The 26313-nt window shown below is 36.9% G+C and overlaps 1 protein-coding gene across 7 annotated transcripts in view; it reads right to left on the bottom strand.

Moving 5' to 3' along the window:
* Positions 1 to 277: 277 nt before the first annotated feature.
* The window catches only part of LOC106986669 (cytochrome c oxidase subunit 7B2, mitochondrial), a 159976-nt gene continuing 133940 nt past the window's right edge, over positions 278 to 26313 (bottom strand). For 4 of the 7 annotated variants that reach the window (XM_027056331.2, XM_053217399.1, XM_053217400.1 and 1 more), the window contains exon 3: positions 278 to 696. In XM_027056331.2, the coding sequence (XP_026912132.1) occupies positions 398 to 637 (240 nt within the window). In that variant the 5' untranslated portion in view covers positions 638 to 696 and the 3' untranslated portion in view covers positions 278 to 397. Of the gene's footprint in view, positions 697 to 4046; positions 4190 to 7144; positions 7251 to 26313 lie in introns of those variants that run through there. The other 3 variants (XM_027056330.2, XM_053217402.1, XM_053217403.1) reach the window with 2 other exon arrangements.

Below are 26313 nucleotides of genomic sequence, written 5' to 3'. Positions count from 1 at the left end.
GTTCGGATCATGGTGGGAAAGATGAAGGATGTGAAAAATGGTCAGATTATGAATATGTTTTCAAGAAAGATTCAATAGAATTTGCCAAATAATTAAACTAATTTGTAAGATACATATGTGCGTACATCCACTGAAGGATACCTAGTGTAAATCATTAAGCCAGAAGAATATATGCTTTATTAATTCCACTTTCAAATATTTATTATTCATAACCTCCTATAATCTATACCGACTGCTGCTACCTTGCTTCTAGGCACTATAATGATGATTTTCAATGGCTTTTTAAAGGTTTCAAATGTATTTTATTTCTTTAATTATGCTATATTTTAATGAGAAGCAGAGTGCTTAAACAACAAGTCGACTTGGGAACAATTTTGTATTACAGTAACTTGGATGGTTATTTATCATTCCACTCTTCTGGGGTGACTCTGCCAACAGGAGACAGGTTCCATTCTATTCCAATCTGTGTGGCTGTAAACACCCATGCAACAACACAGAAAGCGCTTCCACTGGCCAGCACAGTATTACCATATTTGTCATGAAAATCTGGTGAGTGTTTTTCATGGCTTTGTCTAATTTGTTGAATGCTTCGAATCTTGAACCTTCTTAGTGCATTTCTGGTCAAGGGAAACATCATGAAGGTGTGATAGGACTGCAGCTGATTGCAGCTGCTGGTCTACTTCCTTGCAAAGAGACCTGCGAAAACAAAAGATGAGCAATGACATCTGATCCACATTCAGCTCCTCCCTCCGAATATTTTACTCCCACTACTCCTTACGGAGTGACCAGTCATGTAGCTTTGATAACATGATGTCTGGATTTGAGTCTCAGCTCTACTACAGATTAGCTTGTATGAACCTGGGCAGTTACTCAACCTCTCATTGCTTTAATCTCTTCAATGGCATATGGAGACAATAATGTCTAGCTCCAAAGGGTGCTGTGAGTGGAACAGCACTCTGGCTGGTCTTAAAGGTTAACCTGCTTCAAGTTAACACATTCCTTACCTGCCGACCTCAGGGTCCTTGATCTATCACATAACTAATTCACTTTCTTTGAGATTTGCAGACCACTGGCCTTAAGGAGTGAAGGAACAGAATTTTCCTAGGCCATAGAAAACAACAAGTCTGAAGCCGCCTAGGCCTTCTGATTAGCCCAGCAGTTCTTTAGCAAAATGTTTTTCTTTTTTAAATCACACATATGACTTTACCACCTCGCTTTGTGCATCTGTAGACCTTGACCTCCTTTGCAGAAAGAACAGAGTACTCTGGCACATCATGAAATAAGAATTGGACCCCCTTGCACAACACTCTCTCACCGAGATAACTTTTATAGCTGGCATCATCGAGTCTACATGTAATCAAGAAATGTTGCAGGCCACTGCACTCCCTTTGCTGATTAACTACCCTAAACGTCTTTAAACACCCTCGGGCCAGGCAGAAACCCTTGAGCTGGCTTTTGGACAAGAGTCTACCTTCTCCTTAGGTTGCTGGCTTCCTGAATAAAGTTCAAATTCCTTTCCAAACAAAACTTGTCTCTTGAGTGGTGATCTTCCAGGTAATGGGCAGCTGAACTTGGGTTTGGTAACATGAATATTACATGTGATAATCCCTAACAACAACAAAAGTAAGCACACAGTGTTATCTTCTCTGTTCTTCACAAACAGCTAATGACTTGCTCCCTAGAAAGACTCCAAACTAATCAGCATGACTGACAAAATGACAATTCACAACATGTCCCACTAGTCCAGTGATACCAAAACTCAGGTTTCAGTCAGAATTACAAGGCATTCACAGAGTATGTCATACCTCTTCCTCATGCTGCTCCTTTTCCTCCCCTTTTAACCCCCTTCCTCATCTCCCCCTTCTCTACCTGTAACTCCTGCCCTGCACAAGTCAAAAAATCATGAAATCAGATGAACATGTCATAATAGCCCTAATAATTTTACTTTTTAAACAGATAGCTATATTGAACAAGAGATCTGGAAGCAGAAACGTGGAGTTCTGTCGATTTCTCTTCTTTGTGCAAGCTGTCAAACAGTGCTCCGTCTCTAGCAATGACGTATGTTAACTGCGGTCCAAATGCAGGCAACATGGACACAAAAATGCCTGAGGTCAGTACTTGTAAACTTGTAACTGTTCACTGAGATTTGCCAACTCAAATGACTTGATTCCCAACTTAGAAAACAAGACCCTAAGGTTCTCTTTTATTTCCTACCAGATGGTAAAGTGGTACTCTTCATGACTGTGATGAAGGGGACAAAAAGAGAACCAAATGCCTTTCTTCTGAGGTCCCAAATACTCAGTTTTGTTTTTTTTTTTTCTTTTCCTGTTAGTCACGAATCTCTCCACCAAAAGGCACTAAAGTTTTAATTTGAATTGAATTCAGAAAGTAGGCTGAAGGTGAAAAGGGTCAGGGTATGACAGGTGCAGCCTTAATTCAATATAAAAATACTTGTACCACATAGGATGGCACAAAACCAGAGAATAATTGCGGTAACGGATTTCTTGTAGGTCATTCATGTATTCCTGCTAGTTTATGACAAACTGATTTCATTATTCCTATCTTCAAGACATTAAGTTGAAACTCAGATACTTTGTCTCTAGTGACACTGATCACATCCCTTTGTAGTTTAATTCATCCTTTGGTTATTCCCATATCTGTGAAGCTTTTCTTTTCCATCTAGCCTGAATTTTCTTGTACTAGTAAGTATCCACTGTTAAGATTTCCTTTTAGGAACTCCTGTAGTTTGTAGTTGGCATTTCATACTGTAATAAACAAACTGCAGTCTTTCATTCCTTTTTTGTTTTTCCTTGTCAGCATCAGCGGCATCTGTCTCGGTTGCTTTCATATCTACGTTTATCTATTTTTTGCTTAAAAAATGCATGTTAAGAGCTGCGAACCCATGGATTAGAAAAATTTTCCATATTGTTCAACTCTACATAACTTATTTTTATGATAAATTTCATGTTATCAAGAGTCTTAAGCCTATTACCAAAGAATTGAAGCTACAGGGTCTAATATCCATATGAAATCATAAAAAAAAAATTCAATAATGTAACGCAGGTAAAGAAAATACTTCTCAAAGTAGATGCTTTCTGATGAAAACAGACTACAAAGAGATGGAAGAGAAGACAGATTTCTCTAGGTATTAAGAACAAAGCAGAGGTTCTCTCATGCCTGTGGCAATAAAAGAAAAATACATTCTGAATAAATATAAATAGTTAAAGAGAATGAAGTATTCTATGAGGATAAAAAGGAAAAAATGATCATGTCATCTATTTTATACAGCAATGCTGAAACTCAGTTTAGGAAAAATAACTAATACTAGACTTCAATCTAAGTGCAATAAGGCAGTATATATATTTGAAGCTTCAGTGGTAACAAAAATAATTTCAAATCACTAAAGGCCATAAAAAGAAGCAAAGCAGTAATATAGTAAGGAAACCAATGTTTAATGGATATATGCCTGTTTGCCAGACATTGTCGCAGAATTTTGCACATTTGTAAAAACAGTGCTGCAATGGTGATATTTACCTCCATTTTATACATGAGAACAAACGAATTCAAGACATGAATTCAAGTCCTCTGATTCTAAATCTGGTACGTTTTTCAGCTATCATGTTTTCTTAAAGTATATCCAATTCTGAATATTGGAAACAAACAAAAAACCCCAATGTGGTTGCTAGAGATGACCCTTTAATTGAAAACGGTTTGCTTCCCTTTACTATATTTACTGCGTGACTATCGGTGTGTCAGGATTTGGGCTGGGTGCCAGGGTACCATGCCTACTCTCAAGAAGCTTATAGGAGAGTGAGGGAATGAACAGTCACTGTCACAAGGGAGAGACAGGCTAGAGATGAACACAGAATGTCCTCGGTCCACAGGAGGAGTTACATTTCAACCTGGAGTTCTAGAAACGGTTTTAGAGGAAATGACACCTAGGCTAGATCTTGAAGAATGATGAATACATAAAAAACAGGGGCGCCTGGGTGACTCAGTCAGGTAAGTGTCCAACTCTCGGTTTCAGGCTCAGGTCATGACCTCACTAGGTTTGTGAGATCAGGCCCCGCATCAGGCTGTGCGCGACAGCATGGAGCCTTACGGGGATCCTCTCTGTCCCTATCTTTCTGCCCCTCCCCTGCTCTGGCACACTCTCTTGCTCTCTCGCTCTCAAAATAAATAAATAAACTTAAGAAAAAAGATATAAAAAACAAAGCTGGAGTGTGGGGTGTAGATACATTAGCAAAAGTAAAAGCAGAGAGGGGCGAAATAGTATGCAGACAGGGCAATCTGGTGAGCTCAGTAACACCAGGTAGTAAGTCAAGTAAATGCCCGCAGATGAGCCTGGAGGGCTGAGGAAAGAACAGCAGTACAATGAGGACTTTATATGCCCGGCTATGACATCTGGACTCAATTCTATAGATCAGTGTTTCTCACGGTTGAGAAAACAGTGTGCAAACTCACACTGTGAGTTAACTGTGAGTTAACAATGACAATTCTTAGTTCTGTGTTCTGTATTTTTACTTTCATAATTTAAAGAAATGTAAGACAATAGTATGAGACCTAGATGATGTGGCTTATCAATATTTTTGGTTCCTGTGTTTATCTTGCTCTGCAAATTTGCTTGCACCGTTTACATTTGTTTATCCTGGGCTAATGTGAAAAGAATGGAGGCAGCTTTTATATTTAAGTATGTGTTCACACCAGGGAAAAAATGAAGAATTAGACAAAGCAAGCTATGCCACAGCTCACTATATGGTACAGTCATCTGAAAATAAAAGAACTATGGCCACAGCAAGCACCGCTACAGATTCTGGACAATATTAATTGATGGTCATACTGAAATAATATTGTAATTTTGAATTTTCTTTATTGTATGGTTTGGTTCATTCTTAATTTGAAAATATTTTGGTTTCATAGCTGTATTAAAGAGGACAAATTTGGTTTTATGTTTATACATGTATAAGTGATTTTAAAATAAAATAATTGAAGAGGGTACAAGTAATATGAAAGAATTTGTTTCCCCTTTAAAAAGATTCCATATGTAATCCAAGTTTGAGAAACATTCTCACAGGTGAGGAGAAACCACCTATAAGAGGCGGAAAATCTGGGGGAAGGGAAGCACTTTACAAAGATAACTGTGAGGTGGAGAATGGGTATGAAGATGGGAAAAGCAGCAGAAAAGGTAACAGGTTATTTCAAAGTTAAGTGTTTATTTCAAATGGCTCATGAAAACGATGATGAGGATCTGAATTAAGTACTGATAACAGAGATGGAAAGAAACTAGAATTGAGAAATACTGGGAAAACAATCAGTCTGATGTGGAAAGTAAGTTATTCTAAGTAAACTGACTAAGTTCCTTCACTTAGCCTCTGGTTTAAGATTTTGGCCCCAAATTCTATTTCTGTTAAAAATCCGCAGACATTGACACTGTAGCTTGTAGCTGACCCCAGAGAATTAGAGTGTGAGTGATCTAGGTACAGAATGCAGCAAGGTCAAATCAGACATACTTGAGGTACTCTAGGAACAGGGAGGTCGAGATACCTGAGTAGAAGGAGGGAGCCTCCTAAAAGGATTTACTGTATAGTTTTGAGGAAAAAATATCAACTTCATCCAGTCTAGGTGGAAGCATAACACAGACCAATAAATGTCCTGCTTAGTTTTGATATTAAGGTTTTCTATCTAACTTTAGGAAGAAAATGAGAAACTGTGTCCTATTTCTCAAATGTGCCTAAGTATTACTAGCAAGTATCTCACAGAGAGATGGCGCTCAAGATGGGATTGAGTGAATACCAAGGTTTCCCAACCTGGGCACTATTGACATTTTGGGCCAAGTAATTCTTTCTTGTTGGGGAAGATACTCTTGCACTGCAGCGTGTTTAGTAGCATCCTTGCCTCTGTATACAACATACCGGTAAGTAGTATCTTCCTCCCCTCATTCGTGACACCACAAATATATCTCCTGACATTGACGAATGTCACTTAGAGAGTAAAATCATCACCAGTTAAGAACCACTGTTGTGTTCAGAACAAAGTGTCTCCTCTCACTTCTCCCATAATCTTCTAAATGGCACTGTTCTATTCAATACAGAAGCTTAAATTCTAAGAAAAAACATACTCCCATTCCCTGCCATGGCCTGCATAAAGGTTGCCTACCAACATTTTTTCTCAAACTCATCTCAATTTTTAAAATGTTGGGCAGTATACAACTTAGATGAATCACTTAGTCTATGGGGGCATCTGCTTGCTCGTCTATAAAATAAAAGAAAAAAGTGGGACTAATTTGGCTTTTCCCAACCCGGCCTAATACTAAGAGTCATCTGGAATCTTTGTTACAAAATGTACATGCCTAGACTAACAGAGCATACGGGGGAATAGCCGGAGAATCTATATTTTTTTAAGCAAGTTCTCAGAAGTCTTGTCATCAGACAAGTTTATGGAACACTGAATCAGAGGATCTCTAAGGTCCTATCCAGCCCTAACACACTAGACCTTTCCAAAGAGAAAAACATTTTAGGAAGACCATTTATTCTTTTAGGCCACTGGAGGAGTAGAGTAGTAATTGAATCACCACCATGGTAATTTAAAAAGCAGCACCTGAGTGACCTCACTGATAGGGAGCCCTTGGGAATAAGTTAGTCAACAGAGACATTTGGCAGCATTTAAAAACATGAAAAATACTAGTAATGCTGTATAGTGAATGGTATTTTCAAAGCTGATGCTCCTAGATGACATTACTCAATTGTAACTCCTTCATTTCCACCTGCTTTTATTTTTACTCTTTTTTACAGCGTCAGAATATTGACACACGATAAGAAACGATAAAAAAGGCAATCTTCTTGAAATGAAAATGCACATAACCTGCGGTGCCTTCTGTTCATAGATGTATTTCTCAGAAGACTATGCTGCTCAGGGAAAGATTAAGGGTACACAGTGCAAAGCGTCTCCCATCACGACTCCTTAAGAAGTATGGAAGCCCTGCAAGCAGCGATGCTGCTGGTAGAAATGCCGAACAACAATTCTATTTCATATGTAATGGCATCATCTCCTGAGTCACTGAATTGATGGCCGGTACAACCATTTGCTTAAGGCTGTGTTTTATGTCACTTCATTAAGCCTAAAAAGTTACATAAATGGATGTTACCTGAACAAATAAAAAGGCGGATCACAGTACTGAGCGGTTATGTCAGGAGGGAAAAGTAACAGAGTGTACAACTTATGAGTTCATGTCCTCAAATGGCAAATGTTGCCTGAAAAAGGAAGGGATATAAAGTATGTAGTCTCCTTCAAATTCTATTCACAGTCAAAATCTAAATAAACAGACCAATTCTATCTTATTTAGAATGCTAGAAGTATTCAATAAAGTCCATCCTGAGAATAGTCATAGTGCTCATTCAGACAGTTTCTTTTATGGACCTGATCACATTAATGTGATTCACCCATTAAGTACCCAATATATATTTTTTTAATCACAAAGTGCTTTCAACTATACTCATCTCCACCCTTTGTGACAGCTATATGTAAGAGAATACAACAGTAACAGAGAGACTAAGGGCTTTTCTCCATGCCACACCTCGAGTCAGTGGCATGATTGTGCAATAATTCTTATTTTGTTATCTATTAAACTTTGGTAGGCCTAGCAAATTTCCTCAAAGTGGATGTCCACGTGTCCATGTTAATTTTTCATTTCAATCCATTTCAAAGACTAGAAATAGGGACCTTATTATTTTAGGTAATATAATTAAGTGTTAAAGGGCTTCTGTGGTTACTCTCAAAATATTTTATACTGGCATGCCTGGGTGGCTGAGTCGGTTAACTGTCTGACTTCAGCTCAGGTCATGATCTTATGGTTGATTAATTCGAGCCCCACATCGGGTTCCATGCTAACAATGTGGAGCCTGCTTGGGATTCTCTCCCTCTCCTTCTTTCTCTGCCCCTTTCCTCTGCACAGGCATGCTCTCTCTCTCTCAAACTAAATAAATAAATTAAAAAAAAGATTTTATATTAACTGCATTCCATAGTTCATAGACTGCTGTATAGTCAGGTCCTTCTAGAAGAGGCTATTTCAGCGGATACGGCAAGGCAAAACATCTGGATAAATGCACAGCATTTCTCCCACTTAATCTTGGAAAATAAGAATATCATGGTTATAATAAATTCTAGAAACTTTGAAAATTTTGTACAGAAAATGATATGGAGTCACTGAGAGACATGAGGGGTGTGAGTTACATGGTCAGATTTGCAGTTTAGACATTACTCTGGTACAAGTATGGGGAAGGATTTACAGAAGAATACTGCAAATGTTCAATGAGTAATGATAAGGACTTGAACTTGGACAGTTCACGCAATTAAGGTCTCAGCATACGCCAGTCTCTTCTTTCTGTAGTCATATTTCTGTATCTAATCCTCAGCTTTGCAGAGCCAGAACACAATTCTTTGGCACAGGCACCTAATGATGACAGCCTCTGAGGAGCTATCTCATGCCACTGGAAATCTCAGAACTTGATGTATAGAGTGTGGGAATTAATTTTTTAACTTCAAAAGAAAAATATTCCATTCCAGTGACTGGAATGCATCATTTATCTCTTAGCTTTACTAGCTTGACACTGATTTCAATCATAAAGTAACCTTATTATCAATATTTCCCAAAAGATGTGCCTATTTTACTAGTTCTGTTTGATGTTAGTAGGTGTTACTTTTAAAAAGAGCTTCAAAGTCATCTAAGTTTAGGAAATACACAGGTAATAAAGTGAAACTCTTTTTTTCAAGTATTTTCTAAACCTGTATTGTGCTAACATGCACGGCTATTCTCTGAGAGGAATGGCATGTGGGGCTCTCCAAACTTAGCAGAACATGTCATGCTCCCCAACCCCCCCCCCCACCCCCTGGAGCGTATCTCTGTATTAGTGTTTTTCAGAACACACTTCAGGGAACACCAACGAATGTCTCTGTGCTCTCAATGCTGTTACATCATTGTACTCATTTCCAATAGTTTCATAGTTCCAGAAGGAAATTTCACAACAAAATCACTTTTTAGTGGGGACTTTTAACATATGACTGAAGGAGTTTAGAGTGTGTGTTAAGCTCAGGGTGTCTTAACAACACTCATAGGAGTAATTAACGCTAGCCTTCATTATGTGATTCTAACTTTTGCAGTTTTAATATTTGTGCAGATATTTCCCTCCTCTCTACATCTACCTTTATTCATTAAATGCTCTATGATTAGAAAGATAGCATGATTCTACAGTGGCCATTAGAATTACATCAATAACCCCTCATCGCATCATCTGAAACTTCCATTTAAATATTGAAATGCAACTGTACAAGCCATCCCTGCATTTAATCTAAATATGTCACTGATAAATCTAAATATGTCACTGATAAAATTTTAAATTTTAACTTTTAGATATCAAAGACATTTGAAATCTGAAAGACGCATTTAACTGAATGCTTCCATTTTTCACGCAAACTGTCTTTGATTTCTAACCTGAAATCAGGCCAGTAAGGTTCTACTCCAGAGGTTAATTTTGATCAAATCCCAAATTCAGATTGGAACATTTAGTGCTGCAAAATAATCCTTTCTTCCATGTTTCTGAAATCTCCAGATTTTTTTATTTCCGATTTAGACTATCTCTGCCCTCCTAAACTCTGCTCAAATACATCTGTAAATAAAACCTTTATGAGTAAGGCTTTTGTTCTTGTCATCATCTGGGAAACTTATGAAGCATTTGCAGAGAAATTCCATTTGATGAGAAGAGCACTTCACAGCCCTGAAGTAGTAACTATGATAACCCTCCAAGTTGTTTTTCCAGGCCCATTCTCTCTTTTAGTATACTTTTTTTTTCTTTTCACTTTCATATAATTTTGAAAACTTTTAACAAGATGTTGTTCTTTTGTTCTTCTTTTGTTCTTCCATTTAGGCTCCATTATTTGGAAGTGAGAAAGACTTTGGCCAGAGGGGCTGACTCTAGTAAACTGATTTTTTTTCTTCTTTCTTGTAAATGCCTCAGAAGAAACAGTGAGACAGGATGCACTTTGCCAAACCTTGGGGCAGGGATTCTGCTTTAGTGAGCTGATATTTCATTTTAGTTTTTAAGCTCCTGAGGGAAGGACACTAAAAAAGAGGTTACCCATCTAAACACATGCAACAGAAATTCAGAACACAGATTCTTGTTTTGAAATTCTAAGACTTCCAAGTTAGAATTCTATTTTCAAAGAGGTTACTTTCAGCTTCTCTTTCATTAATCTAATGGAGTCTAAAATGTCACAGACTAAAAATGGCACTCTTAAATTAGTATACTTTAACCATTTGAATATTTGTTAATTGGAAAATAAGATTTCTACACAAACAGGCCATAATTTTGATTACGCAAGCCATTTATATGGCTTATAACCATTGCTGATGATGAAATTGTGGGTTTGTTTATATAATGTATTTTATCACATTTGTCAAATCCAAATCATAAGATCTAAAGACACAGACATCACTTTAAATTGTCCTTTAATGTCTTCAGTAATTGGTCACTGGACATTCATGACTTGATATTATAAACATAGTTAAGGAAGAACATGGGTAGAAATAAGAGTATGGGGGGCAGATAGTAAATACATAACTCTAACTATGCCTTTCTTAGACTTATATTCTATTTGAAAGAAAGGTGGAGAACCAAACTCATGTATGTGTTTTTCTAATGCAAGCTAATTCTGAGAAAAAGGCACAAAGATCTAAGTATAGAAATAGGTGAGGGACCTGAATCCTTTGCCCTCTTTAGAATAAGAACATTGACTGAGAATGGAAGATGGATGGCTTCCTAAAAGCAATAGAATGCTGTTAAAAGAGGAAGGTGGAATGCATACTAAAATAAGAGAGAGAGAAAAAGTCCACTATAATGGAAGAAAATTTTGATCAAATCAAAGGTCCATTGGGGGTAGAGGTAAAAACCCAGAGATTTATTCATTAAATGACAGGGACCAGGAATTAGCTTCTCTACAGTTTGTTCTATCTCCCAAATTTTGTTTCTGTGTCAAAAGCTTCAAATAAATGTGCTGCACAGGCCCAGAGAAGTCATTGTTATGGGCAATTACAACTGTGTGAGAATGGGCCCATACATACTCTTCTATTTATTTCTATAACTGAAAGTTGCCCTCTAAAGTTTTTTTGCATAATGAAAAGATCCTCTAGAAACCCTAAATAATACTGAGATTATTTTATTGCTTAAGCATGCTTACACTGAGCTCCTCTTATGTGACTACAGCCTGCTCAACACTGGAGTTACAAAAATGGATAAGAACGGCCCATTCTTTCAGGAATGCTCAGTTATTGGAAGAGACAGATAATCATAAGGTTTCAATATGGAAAGTGTTATAACAGATATGATCAGGATGCTATGTCATCAAAAATGAAAGGTACCTTTCTCATCCAGATTCATGAGGAGCTTCCTGGATTAATAATGGTGGATGAGTTAAGTTCTCAAATACACTCAACCAGACACAAAGAATGGGAATGGAGACACTTACTAAGGCCTTTTCTCCAACTATCAATGCTAAAATTTAGTTTTAATACTTCTCCTTTGATGGAGACCTTCAAGTTAAAACATATGTAAATCAAGACAGTCTTCTTTAATGTCAAGCTCAAAACGACAGCACATGTTAACAGTGGCACATAAGCATCATATTGAAATAAAACTTCTGGCTTTTTGCCTATTCTATAATACATTTTCATCTTGATTGAACCTTATATTATAATCACCATAAAAACTTGCTTTTAATGTTACTAAGAAATAATAGCAGTAAGCTTGGAAGACTTCCTTAAAAATAAATGTAGGCAATTTATAAGACTGAGTAGACACAAAATAATCAGAGTTAAGATAGTTAGAATCTAATTTTGTTCAGAATTAATAATATCTGAACAAAGGTGGAGCCATTTTCTCCATTTTCTTCTGAGTTCATGATGTTGCAGGATCCCCTATAACTTTATAATTTAAAGAGCCACAGAGAATAACTAAGAAAATTTTGGGATTAATATTGGGAAATGAATAGTAGCCATGCTTCATGAAGGACTGAACAGAAGCTAGGTTATGAAGGTACTCCTCTAAAATGCCACGTGTAATCTAACAGCCTGCAAATGGTAACTGTCAAAATACTGGCAAAGTCTAAAATACTGGTAAAACATACACCCAGCAGCTAGATAATGCCAGGAATTCCCCATATAAAACATTCATTTATTTGACTGAAAAAATAGCCCCATAACAACAACAACCACTTTAAGCCAAAACATCAGTTTATAATGTGTGAACTGTACTCAGTGTGAGAATGTATGGAAGGATATTGCCCCAAGCATAAAGAGATCAAGGGAGGCTGGAAAGATGATGGAGTAACAGGACCTTGAGCTCACCCTGTCCCATGGATACAACAAGAAAACACTCACATCAAATTACGTAGTTTAAATATTATTTCTGGTAAATAACCCGGAAAACCACCTAAAGACTGGCAGAACAAACTCCACAGATAAAGGTAGAGAAGAGGCCACAATTAAGAGTGTAGGCAGGATGGAGATGCTGTGGGGAAAAAAATGGACCTCAGTAGTCCAGAGGAGGGAGGGAGCCACGAGTGTGGAGAAGGGCAAGAAAGAGACGGTCACACTGGGGATCCCAAAGACATATCCCCATAAAACATTTGGCTTTGAAAGTAAGAAAGACTGAATTTACGGAGTTCTTACAACCAGTGGGACCTAAAGCCTGGAATTTTAAAAATCAGTGGCTTTGTTCTGGGAGAGCCCCAAGGGCAAGAGGAAGCTGAATCCCCACCCTTAAAGAAACAGCATGACAAAACAGCCCTGGGAGACACAGTATAGAAGCAGCAGTTTGAAAAATGTCCAGGGCATACTGGAAGGAAAGCTATTTACTCATCTCTGGGCCTGTCCTATAGAGGCAGGGATCACAGGAAGACCCCTTCAGGAACAAAGGAGCTGGCAGGAGCCATTTCTCTACCAGTCCCTCAGTAGAGAGCATAAACACACGCTGCCTGCTACAGCAACACCAGACATTCATTACCTAATTTGCCCACACCAAGCCTGACCCCCCAGTTTTGGCAGATCTGCCCTTTCCAGTCATATGTGCCTCGGTGCTGGAGCTGCAGTCCCCCTCCCCAGAAGACCAGCACAAACCTTGCCAACACTGCATCTCTCAAGTAGCGTGCTTTGTGGGGTCTTAATGCCAGTAGCAGCAGGAGCAGCAGCAGTGGCAGGGCCCTGTGGAAGCCTGAGGCACACCTTGTCAAAACTGCACACTACCCCCCAACCCTTCACTGCCCACATGCAGCTCCACCTGCAACTGCAGCTGCAGGTCTCATTTCAAAAGCAGACCAATGCTGAACACCTTGTTAAAACTGCACGCCTCACTCCAGCCAGGGAACAAATACTACAAAGAAAGCCTCTGCACATGATTGGACTAAAGGAAAAAGTGGCCAGGACACAACAGCAGGGCACACAAAATACATTTAAGAGACACCTCCTGAAATGCCAGGTTCGGGGTAATAGGGGACATACTGCACTGCAGGGCACTGTGGGACCTCTTCTTCATAAGGCCATTGCTTTCAGGAACAGGAGACATACCTGACTTCCTAATACACAGAAACAGACACAGAGAGTTAGACAACATGGGGAGACAGAGGAATGTGTCCCAAATGAAAGAACAGGACAAAACCATAGCAAGAGACCTAAGCAAAAAGGATATAAACGACATGCCTAATAGCGAATTTAAAGTACAGATCATAAATATACTCACTGGACTTGAGAAAAGAGTGAAGGACATCAGTAAGACCCTTAATAAAGAGATAAAACAGAACCAGTCAGAGATGAAGAAAATAATAAATGAAATTAAAACTATACGAGATGGAATAAATAGCAGGCTACAGAAAGCAGAGGAATGAAACAGTGATGGACAAGTAATCAAGCTGAGTGGTGAGAGGAAACAAAATTATATAAAATAAGAATAGACATACAGAATTCAGCGACTCCATCAAGCATAATAACATTCGTATTATAAGGATCTCAGAAGAAAAAGAGAGAGAAAAGGCAGAAAATTTATTTGAAGAAATAACAGCTGAAACCTTCCCTAATCTGAGGAAGGAAACAGATACTAGATCCAGGAGGCATGGAGATCCCCCAACAATATCAACCCAATGAGGCCCAAGCCAAGACACGGTAATTAAAAGGCAGAAAGTAGTGATAAAGAGATAATTTTAAAAGCAAGAAGAGAAAAGAACACAGCTACATACAAGGAAAATCCTATAAAGCTATTAGTGGACTTTTCAGCAGGAACGTTGAAGACCAGAAGGGAGTGGCATGATCTATCCAAAGTGCTAACAGAAAAAAATCTGGGGGCACCTGGGTAGCTCAGTCGGTTAAGTGTTCTACTTCAGCTCAGGTCATGATCTCGCAGTTCGTGAGTTCAAGCACTGTGTTGGGCTCTGTGCTGACAGCTCAGAGCCTGGAGTCTGCTTCAGATTCTGTGTCTCCCTCTCTCTCTGCCCCTCCCCCACTCATGCTCTGTCTCTCTCTATATCAAAAATAAACATTAAAAAATTAAAAAAAAAATCTGCAGCCAAGAGTACTCTATCCAGCAAGGCTATCATTCAGAATAGAAGAAGAGGTAGAGTTTCTCAGGCAACAAAAGCTAAAGAGGTTCATGACCACTAAACCAGCCTTACAAGAAATGTTTAAGGGGACTTTTTGAGTAGAAAGGAAAGACGACCATAAGTAAAAGTATGAAAAGTAGAAAACACAAACGCAGTAAAAATGAATATGTCTGTAAAAACCAGTCAAAGGAGCCACAAAACAAAAGGATGTAAATTATGACAGCATATACATAAAATGTGGAGACAGGAAGAATAAAGAATGGCTTCAAACTTAAGTGACGATCAACTTAATATAAACTGCTATATGCGGAAGATATTAAATGTAAACCTAATGGTTACCACAAATCAACAACCAGTAGTAGATATGCAAAGAATAAAAGAGAAGCAATCCAAATGTATCACTAAAAAAAGCCTGCAAACCATGAAAGAGACCCAGAGAAGAAAGGATCAAAGAAAAATTACAAAACAACCACAAAACAAGTAACAAAATGACAATACATAGATACCAAAATGGCTTTTAACATTTATGTGCAAAATGCTCCAATCAAAGGATACAGAGTAACAAAATATATTAAAAAAAAAAAGACCCATCTGCCCACGGGAAACTCATTTCAGACCTGAAGACACCTGTAAAATGAAAATGAGGGGATAGAGAAATATTTACCATGCAAATAGACATCAAAAGAAAGCTGGGGTGGTAACACTTGTATTAGACAAAATAGACTTTAAACCAAAGACTGTATAGAAATACAAAGCAGGACACTGTAATCATAAAGGGGACAATTCAAGAAGATATAACAACTGTAAATGTTTACGCACCCAACATGGAAGCATCCCAATACATAAACATAAAAGAAATAATTGATAGTAATAAAATAATAGTAGGGGACTTTAACACCCAAGTTACATCAATAGATCATTAAAAACAGAAAATCAACAAGGAAATATTGGCTTTGAATGATACACTGTACCAAATGGATTTAACTGAAAGACATACTCAGAACATTCCACCCTAAAACAGCAGAATACACACTTATTAAGTGCACATGGAACATTCTCCAGGATAGATCACTTATTGGCCACAAAACAAGTCTCAACAAATTTTAAAAGACTGAAGTCATATTTTTCTGGCCACAACTCTATGAAACTAGAAATCAAACACAAGAAAAAATCTGGGAAGAGCACAGAAATCTGGGAAGAGTTTAAATAACATGCTACTAAGCAATGCATGGGTCAATCAAGAAATCAAGAAGAAATCAAAAGTTTCATGGACAGAAATTAAAATGAAAACACAATGGTCCAAAATCTCTGAGAAAAAGCAAAACAGTTCTAAGATGAAAGTTTAGATCAATACAGGCCTACATCAAAAAGCAAGAAAAATCTCAAATAAACAACCTAACCTTATACTGAAAGGAGCTAAAAAAAGCAACAAGCAAAATCCCAAACCAGAAAGAAGGAAGTAATAACAAATACATTAGAAATAAATAAATAGAAATAAACAAACAAAAACCCAATAGAATAGATTAATGAAACCATGAGATGGTTCTTGTTTTTTTTTCTAAGTCGGCTCCACACCCAATGTGGAGCTTGAACTGACAACCCCAAGATCAAGAGTCTCATGGTCTACTGAATGAGCCAACAAGGTGCCTCAAGAGCTGGTTTTTTAAAAGAAATCAATAAAATTGATAAACCTATAGCCAACTCATCAAAAAAAAAAAAAAGAAAGAAAGAAAAGAGAGAGAGAGAGAGAGAGAGGATGAAAATAAAATCAGAAACATAAGAGAAATAACAACGAACACCACAGGAAAATGAACAATTATAAGAGAATATTATGAAAAACTATATGCCAACAAATTGGACAACCTAGAAGAAATGGATAAATTCCTAAAATCATATCTACCAAAACTGAAGCTTAAGAAATAGAAAATTTGCACAGACTGATAACCAGCAATGAAATTGAATCAGTAATCAAAAACTCCCAACAAATAAAAGTCCAGGACCAGATGGTTTCACAGGGGAATTCTACCAAATATTGAAAGAAGAGTTAATATCCATTCTTCTCAAACTTTTCCAAAAAATAGAAGGAAAACTTCCAAATTAATTCTATGAGGCCAGCATTACCCCTGATACCAAAACCAGATAAAGACACCGCAAAAAAAGAGTACAGGCCAATATATGATGAACATAGATGCAAAAAAAAAAAAAAAATCCTCAAAAAAGTATTAGCAAACAGAATGAAACAACACATTAAAAAGTATTCACCATCATCAAGTGGGATTTATTCCCAGGATGCAAGTGCAATTCAATATTCACAAATCAATCAACAAGATACATTCCATCAATAAGAGAAAGGATAAAAACAGTAAGATCATTTTAATAGATGCAAAAAAGCATTTGACAAAGTATAACATCCATTCATGATAAAAACCTTCAACAAAGTAGCTTTACAGGGAACATACCTCAACATAATAAAGCCCTTATATGAAAAACCTACAGCTAACATCATAGTCAATGGGGAAAAATGGAAAGCTTTCCCTCTAAGGTCAGAAACAAGATAAGGATGTCCATACTCACCACTTTTATCCAACATAGTACTGAAAGTCCTAGCCACAGCAATCAGAAAGAAATAAGAAGAAGAAAAATGAAATAAAAGACATTGAAATTGGTAAAGGACATGGAAAACTTTCACTATTTGCAAATGACATGATACTATATATAGAAAACCCTAAGACTCCACCACAAAACTGTCAGAACTGATAAATGAATTCAGTAAGGTGGCAGGATACAAAATCAATACACAGAAATCTGCTGCATTTCTATACACTAATAATGAAGCAGCAGACAAAGAAATTAAGAAAATAATCCCATTTACAAATACACCAAAAATAACAAAATACCTAGGAATAAACTTAACCAAAGAGGTGGAAGATCTGTACTCTGAAAACTATAAAACACTGATGAAAGAAATTAGAGACAACAAAGAAATGGAAAGACATCCCATGCTCATGGATTGGAAGAACAAATACTGTTAACATCTCTATACTACCCAGAGCAATCTACACACTTATTTTTTAATTTTTTTTTAGAGAGAAAGAGTAAGCAGAATAGAGAGGCTTGAGGGAGAGAGAAAGAGAATTTAAGTAGGTTCCATACTCAGCATGGAGCTTGATGTGGGGCTCAATCCCACAACCCTGAGATCATGACCTAAACCGAACTCAAAAGTCAGATGCTCAAGCAACTGAGCCACCCAGCTGCCCCACAATCCACACATTTAATGCCATCTCTGTCAAAATACCAACAGCAATTTTCACAGAACCAGAAGAAAATTTGTATGGAACCACAAATCACCCCAAATAGCCAAAGTGATCTTGAAAAAGAAAAACAAAACTGGAGGTGTATCGCAATTCCAGACTTCCAGTTGTATTACAAAGCTTCAGTAATCAAAACAGTATGATACTAGCACAAAAACAGACACATAGATCAACAGAACAGAATATAAAGTGCAAAATAAACCCCAAATTATATGGTCAATTAATCTTCAACAGAGGAGGAAAGAATGCAGTGGGAAAAAGACAGTCTTTTCAACAAATGATGTTGGAAAAACTGGTCGGCTACATGCAAAAAAAATGAAATTTGACCACTTTCTTACACCATATACAAAAATAAACTCAAAATAGATTATAGACCTAACTGTGAGACCTGAAATCATAAAAGTCCTAAAAGAGAGCACAGGCAGTAATTTCTCTCACATAAGCCATAGCAACATCTTTCTAGATATGTCTCCGAGGCAAGGTAAATAAAAGCAAAAATAAACTTTGGCACTACATCAAAAGAAAAAGCTTCAGCACATAAAAGGAAGCAACCAACAAAACTAAAAGACAACCTACTGAATGGGAGAAGATATCTGCAAATGACATATCCAATAAAGGCTTACTATAACAAATATGTAAAGAATTTATACAACTCAACATTAAAAAACAAAGTAATCCAATTAAAAATGGCAGAAGACATGAACAGACATTTCTCCAAAGAAGACATATAGATGGCCAACAGAAAAATGAAAGGCTACTCAGCATCACTCAACAAGGAAGTGCAAATCAAAACCAAAACGATACACCACCTAACACTTGTCATCAGAATGGCTAAAGTAAAAAACTCAAGAAACAACAGGTATTGGTGAGGATGTGGGAAAAATGAGCCCTTCTGCACTACTGGTGAGAATGTAAACTGGTGCAGTTTTGATGAAAGACAGTACAGAGGTTCCTCAAAAAGTTAAAAATAGAACTACTCCATAATCCAACAATTACCCTACTCGGTATTTACCCAAAGAATACAAAAACACTAATTCAAAGAGATACATGCACCCCTATATTTATTGCAGCATTATTTACAATAGACAAATTATAGAAGCAACCTCAGTGTCTATTGATAGATGAATGCACAAAGAAAAATGGTATACATATACAGCAGAATATTATTCAGCCATAAAAAAGAAAGAAATTTTGCCATTTGTAAGGACGTAGATGGATCTAGAGGGCATAGTACTAAGCAAGCTAAATCAGTGACAGAAAGACAAATACCATATCATTTCATGCATATATAGAATTTAAAAAATGTAACAGATGAACATAAAAGGGAAAATAAAAGAGAGAGGCAAACCATAAAACAGACTCTTAACTGTAGAGAACACACTGAGGGTTTTTGGAGGGGAGGTGAGCAGGCAGATGGGTTAAATGGGTAATGGGTATTAAGGAGGGCACATGTTGTGATGAACACTGGGGGTTGTAAGTGATGAATCACTAAATCCTACACCTGAAACTAATGTTACACTGTACATTAACTAACTGTAATTTAAATAAAAACTTGGAAAAAAACACAAAGAAAATAAAAAAGAGTAAGAAACCAAAAAACAAACTCCTCCTAACTATAGGGAACAAATAGATGGTTGGTTACCAGAGTGGAGGTAGGTAGCAAGACGGGTGAAACAGGATTTTAGTTTGATGAGCACTGAATAATACATGGAACTGCTGAATCACTAAAAAGTAAACATGAAACTGTATGTTAACTACACTGGAATCAAAAATTTCACATATATATACTTAAATACATCAACAGAGTAAAAAAATAAAATAAATACACTTAATTATTAAAAAAAAAAGAAAGAAAAAAAAGGGGATCCAGTTTCAGACAACTACTAAATGAACCCTGGCCATTTCCTCATCTACCATTCATTCTTCTTACACTCCATCCAGTTTCCACCCCATCATTTTATATAAATAGGTAATACAAAGGTCATTAATGGCTTCTCTGTCTCTAAAGTGGACATGTTAAATCACTTGTCTTAACTTTTCAGCTAAAATAGCACCAATGATGCATCCCTCCTCGGGAAGCCTTCTCTTCCTTTACTTCCTATGATGTTCTCTTAGTTTTCTATCTCTATGGCTATTTCTTCTTTACAAACTCTTCTTCCTGTAACAGGTCCTTAATGTAAAAGTTCTTAATGGCTCAGCCACAAGTTTCCCCTTTATTTTCACTTTATATGCTCTCTAGCTCTTCCAAGCCATAGTAATTATTATGCGCAATTAGATAACTCCCAAGTTATATCTCCACATATACATAATTTTCTTCATTCTTCATCAAGGACACTACATGAAACTTCCTTCATAACATTTCTCCTAAGATAATTCAAATTCTAAGATATTCAAAAGATAATTCAAAGATAATGTGATGTCTACAAAATCAAGAGTGACTATGGGTATAGTTACTATGGCACATATTAGAACCTCATTAGAACTGGAAGTTTGTACCCTTTGACCAACATTTTCCCGTTTCCTCTAGCCCCCAGTCCCTGGAAACTACCACTTTACTGTTTCTATGAGTTCAGTTTTTTTATATATTTCACATATAAGTGAGATCATACAGTATTTGTCTTTCTCCATCTGACATTTATTTTTTACATCTATTTATTTTTGAGAGAGACAGAGCCCAAGTGGGGGAGGGGCAAAGAGAGGAGACACAGAATCCGAAGCAAGCTCCAGACCCCAAGCAAGCTGTCAGCACACAGCCTGCAAAGGGCCCAAACCCACAAACCATGAGAATATGACTTGAGCCAAAGTGGGCCACTCCACCAACTGAGCCACCCAGGCGTCCCAGTGACATTTCTTTTAACATAATAATACCTTCCAGATTCATTAATGTTGTCACAAATGACAGAATTTACTTCTTTTTTTTATGGCTGAGTTACACTTCATTCCATATATATAACAGGTTTTCTTTATCCATTTATTTGTCAGCAAATATAGGGTTTTTCCAAGTCTTGTGAAAAACGCTGCAATGAACACAAGAGTGCAGATATCTCAAGATACTGACTTCATTTCTTTGGATATGTACAGAAGTGGGATTGCTGGATCATACGGTAGTTCTACTTTTAATTGTTTGAGGAACCTCTACACTTCTTCCCATAATAGCTATACTAGTTTACATTCCCACAAAGAGTGCACAAGGGTTCTCTTTTCTCCACATTCTTGGCAACACTTATTATCTGGTCTTTTTGCTAACAGCCATCTTAACAGGTGTGAGGTGATATCTCACTGTGGTTTTCACTTGCATTTCAAAGTTGATTAGTGATGTTGAGTACCTCTTCATGTACCTGTTGGCCATGTGGAGGTATTCTTTGGTAAACTGTCATCTATCCAGGTCATCTGCCCATTTTTTAATCAGGTTGATTTTTTTCCAACTGAGTTGTATAAGTTTCTTATATATTTTGGATTATTAATCCCTTATCAGATATACATTTTCAAATATTTTCTCCCATTCTGTAGACTGACTTTTCATTTTGTTGATTGTTTCCTTTGCTGTGCAGAAGCTTTTTAGTTTGATATATACTCTGACTTGTTTACTTTGCCTTTTGGTGTCAAATCCAAAAATCATTGCCAAGACCAATGCCTAAGAGCTTTTTACCTGTGTTTTCTTCTAGAAGTTTTATCATTTCAGGTCTTACATTTAAGTCTTTAATCCATTTCAAGTTAATTTTCATGAGTAGTGTAAGACAGGGATCCAGTGTTATTCTTCAGTATGTGGATATGCAGTTTTCCCAATATCATCTATTGAAGAGACTATTCTTTCCCTACTGCATGATTTTGGTTCCCTTGTCAAAGATTAGTTGACTGTCTACATGCAGGTATATTCCTGGGCTCTCTACTTGGTTCTGTTTTCATCCAGTTCCCTACTGTGCATATTAAAACAGCTTTGTAGGGGCACCTGGGTGGCTCTGTTGGTTAAGCGTCCAGCTTTGGCTCAGGTCATGATCTCGCAGTCCATGAGTTCGAGCCCTGCATTGGGCTCTGTGCTGACAGCTTGGAGCCTGGAGCCTGCTTCAGATTCTGTGTCTCCCTCTCTCTCTGACCCTCCCCCGTTCATGCTCTGTCTCTGTCTCAAAAATAAATAAACATAAAAAATTTTTTTAAATAAAATAGCTTTGTAATATAGTTTTAAATCAGGAAGTATAAAGCCTCCACCTTTATTCTTTTTTCTCAAAATTCCTTGCTAATTGTGATCTTTTGTGATTTAATATGAATTTTAGGATTACTTTTATCTACTTACGTGAAAATTTGGTAAGGACTGCACAGAATCTGTAGATAGTCTTGATGGTATGGACAATTTAACAGTATTAATTGTTCTAAGCCATAAACAAAGGACATACTTCCATTTATATATGTCTTCTTCAGTTTCTTTCATCAATGTCTTACAGCTTTTGTTTTACAGTCTTTTACCCCTTGGTTAAATTCATTTCTAAAAATTTTCCTGTTTTTGATATTATTGTAAATAAAACTGTTTTCTTAACTTTTCTTTCCAAATGTTCATTGTTAGTGCATAGAAATGAAAATTATTTTCATTTATTGATTTTGTATACTGCAAATTTACTTAATTAGTTCTAACAGTTTTTTGATGGAGTCTTTAAAGATTTCTGTCTGTATGATCATGTCATTTGCAAATGGAGATAATTTTATTTCTTCCTTTCTCACTTGGATGCCTTTTATTTTTCTTGCCTGATTGCTTTGGCTATGACTTCTAGTACTATGTTGAACAGGAGAGATGAGAATGGACACTCCTGTATTCTTCATTATCTTGGGAGGAAAATCTCAACCCTTCAGTGTTGAATATGTTAGCTATGCACTTGTCATACATGGCCTTTATTATGTTGAGGTATAGTCGCTCTATATACAATTTCTTGATTTTTTTCTTTTAATCATGAAAAGATGTTGAATTTTGCTAAATGCTTTTTCTAAATGTATTGAGATGACAATGATTTTCCTCCATTCTGTTAACGTGATTTATTGCATTTATTCATTTATGTTGAATCATTCTTCACAACTGATGTTCTATATGCAGAAACATGATTATATAACATTTATACTCAAAAACCCTTGTTATAATCTCTGATGTACTCTAAAAAGATTTCAATATAAATAGTATGATATTCATGTGAATAAATTAATCTTAGTTTCCAGTCACAGAGTTGTTAGAATTTAAAAAACAGTAACCAGAAATCCACATTTCAGGAATGATTACATATGTACCTGAAACCTAATTATAGAAATATAAATCAGAAGGGTTTGCTAATTAACCTAGAGGATGTGAGAAATATTTTTTTATTGATAGGATGACTAGTATTTAAGACACACAGTTAACTAGAAGGGTTGTAACAGGCCTAATGCTTTTGCATAAATAAAGATTGAGGATCTGGTAAGCAGAGGTGCCCGATACACTGGGAACAGCACTTTAGATCTAGAGTTCTATTGGTCCTAAGTTTCTCCACTGAACACAAAATTCTGTTATCTTTTTTTTTATTAACTTTATTTATTTTTGACAGAGACAGAGTGCAAGCATGAGCTAGGGAGGGGCAGAGAGAGAGGGAGACACAGAATCCGAAGCAGGCTCCAAGCTCCAAGCTGTCAGCACAGAGCCCAACGTGGGGCTCGATCTCACGAACCATGAGATCATGACCTGGGCCAAAGTCGGACACTTAACTGACTGAGCCGCCCAGGTCCCCCCCACCTTTTTTTAAAAATATAATTTATTGTCAAGTTAGCTAATAGTGTATACAATGTGCTCTTTGTTTTGGGGTAGATTCCCGTGATTCATCGCTTACATACAACACCCAGTGCTCATCTCAACAAGTGCCCTCCTCAATGCCCATCACTCATTTTCACTCTCCCCCACCTCCCCCCCCATCAACCCTCAGTTTGTTCTCTGTATTTAAGAGTGTCTTACAAGTGTGCCTCCCTCTCTGTTTGTAACCATTTTTTCCCCTTCCCTTTCCCCATGGTGTTCTGTTAAGTTTTTCAAGTTCTACATATGAGTGAAAACATATGACATCTGCTTTTCTTTGACTGACTTATTTAACTTAGCATAATACCCTCCAGTTCAATCCACATTGTTAAAAATGGCAGAATTTCATTCTTTCTCATTGACAAGTAGTACTCCATTGTATATATAAACCACATCATCTTTATCCATTCATCAGTTGATGGACATTTGGGTTCTTTCCCAGCATTCTGTTATCCGATACCACTATCAGCCTGGCTGCCCCTGCCATTAGAACATGATCGGCCTTGTTTTAATGTAAGAAGTGTGCTAAAGCAGCTTAGAACATTGCCTGAACCTGTGTTCTTGTGCTTTTTTTCTACTGAATTCCATATATCTAAGAATTTCTTTCATCCTAATACGATCTAACATCAAGGTCTGCTGTGCACACAACCTACTCAAACTATTAGAGTGTACAAACATTTACCAAAATAACCTGACAATGACTGAAAAGCCAAATTGTCTTTGGTCAGGACAAAGTACCACAAAATATAGTTTCCATGTTTCTTTTTTTTGTTTAAGGAATAAAAATAAATGACTTGTATTTATATATTATATTTAATGATTTGCCTTTAGTGGTCACATAATCACTAGACATTGGAATGTACTGCTTTTAAGATAAAGACTAACATCTTTGATATGATTGCTCAGGTTGTTTGGGATACCATAAAAAAAAAAAAAAGCATAGACATGCATGGCTTGAACAACAGAATTCTATTTTCTCACAGTTCTGAGGCTGGAAAACTCAGGATCAAGATCTGGCAGGGTTCAGTTTCTGTTGAGAATTCTCTTCCTGGCTTGGAGATGGCTGTCTCTTTGTTGTCTTCACATGGAGACTGAGCAAACTTGGTATCCTCTTTCTCTTATATAGGCACCAGCCCTAGAAGAAGGTCCCCACCCACATGGCTGACTTAACCTTTATCATCTCCTGACATGCCCTATCTCCAAAATCAGTCACACTGAGGACTAGGGCTTCCACATACGAATTTTGGGGATATAGAAACATTCAGTCCATAACAACGATCAATTATAAGGCTTTTCTGACCCTTATTCACTTATCCAGCAGCATCTTACACAAATCTGTTCACTTTCTATATTCTGGTTACATGCGGCTTTCCACTAGTTTCTGGAAAACTTATTCCTTCTCTCTACCGAGTCTGCTGTTCTTTCTCCTCTGACTTCACATAGTAAATTCTAACTCATTCCTCTGTTATTTGCTCAAAGTGTTCTCAGAGAGATCATCTTTATATTCCCTCATTTATTGTTTCAACTACTCAAAAGCAATAAATTTACTCTATGACATGCATCATTTGGAATTTTAGTGAGGGATTCGGCATATGAATTTTTTACTGTTGGTGGTGCAGTGCATTGCACACCATTTAATATTTGTATGTCTACTTTAGAATCCACTTCTTACATCAATATTTTATTCACTTTTACCTTCTATCAGAAAACATGGAAATTAGTTATCTTCATTTTAGAGCAAACAAAAATGAGAAGATTTTATGTTATGCTATTATCTGTAAATCTAAGTATTTATTGAAATAGCAGCTTTAAAAAAAAAAAACAAACGTATTATTTGCCCTTGTGGAGCTTACACAGCTCAGTGGGGAGCAAATCATGGAACAATCACAATCTTTTATAATTATGCAATGTTATAAATTCTATAAAAAATGCTAAGTATTATAAAATGGGAATAGAAAAGCAATGTTAATATTCTGTAGGCAGAAAAGACTTATTTGAGGAAAAGACAGGGTGAGGCAATACAATGATCAGAATGAAACATTCCAGTAGAAGATGGGGAAGGAAATTCTAAGAAAAAGATGCAACACACATGGAGGCCCTGAGGTGGAAACAAAGTAGCTGAGTGTGACCAAAGCATTGTGAACTAGAGGAAAGCTATCAGCAGGTAAGTTAGAAAAGGTTGACAAGAGCCAGTAAAGCAGAATCTTGCGTGCCTCAAAGGGATTTTGGGTTTTATTTGTAAGCACAATACTTCATTATAATTTCATTATATAATCATTTCTTATGGTACCGTTTTATAGAAACTGGGATAATATTTATTCAAAGTTCAGTTAAATCTGTTGATAGCAATTTAAGATAACCCAGCATAGATGTACTGTTTTTTTTAATTTTTTTTAATGTTAATTTACTTTTGAGAGACAGAGACAGAGCACGAACAGGAGAGAGACAGAGAGACAGGGAGACACAGAATCCGAGAAAGGTTCCAGGCTCTGAGCTGCCAACACAGAGCCCGATGCGGTGCTCAAACTTCACAAACCGTGAGATCATGACCTGAATTGAAGTCTG

Source organism: Acinonyx jubatus, chromosome B1 (genome assembly GCF_027475565.1).
Source record: "Acinonyx jubatus isolate Ajub_Pintada_27869175 chromosome B1, VMU_Ajub_asm_v1.0, whole genome shotgun sequence".
In the NCBI taxonomy this organism is placed as follows: Eukaryota; Metazoa; Chordata; class Mammalia; order Carnivora; family Felidae; genus Acinonyx; species Acinonyx jubatus.
This window is presented reverse-complemented; position numbering and strand designations above follow the sequence as displayed.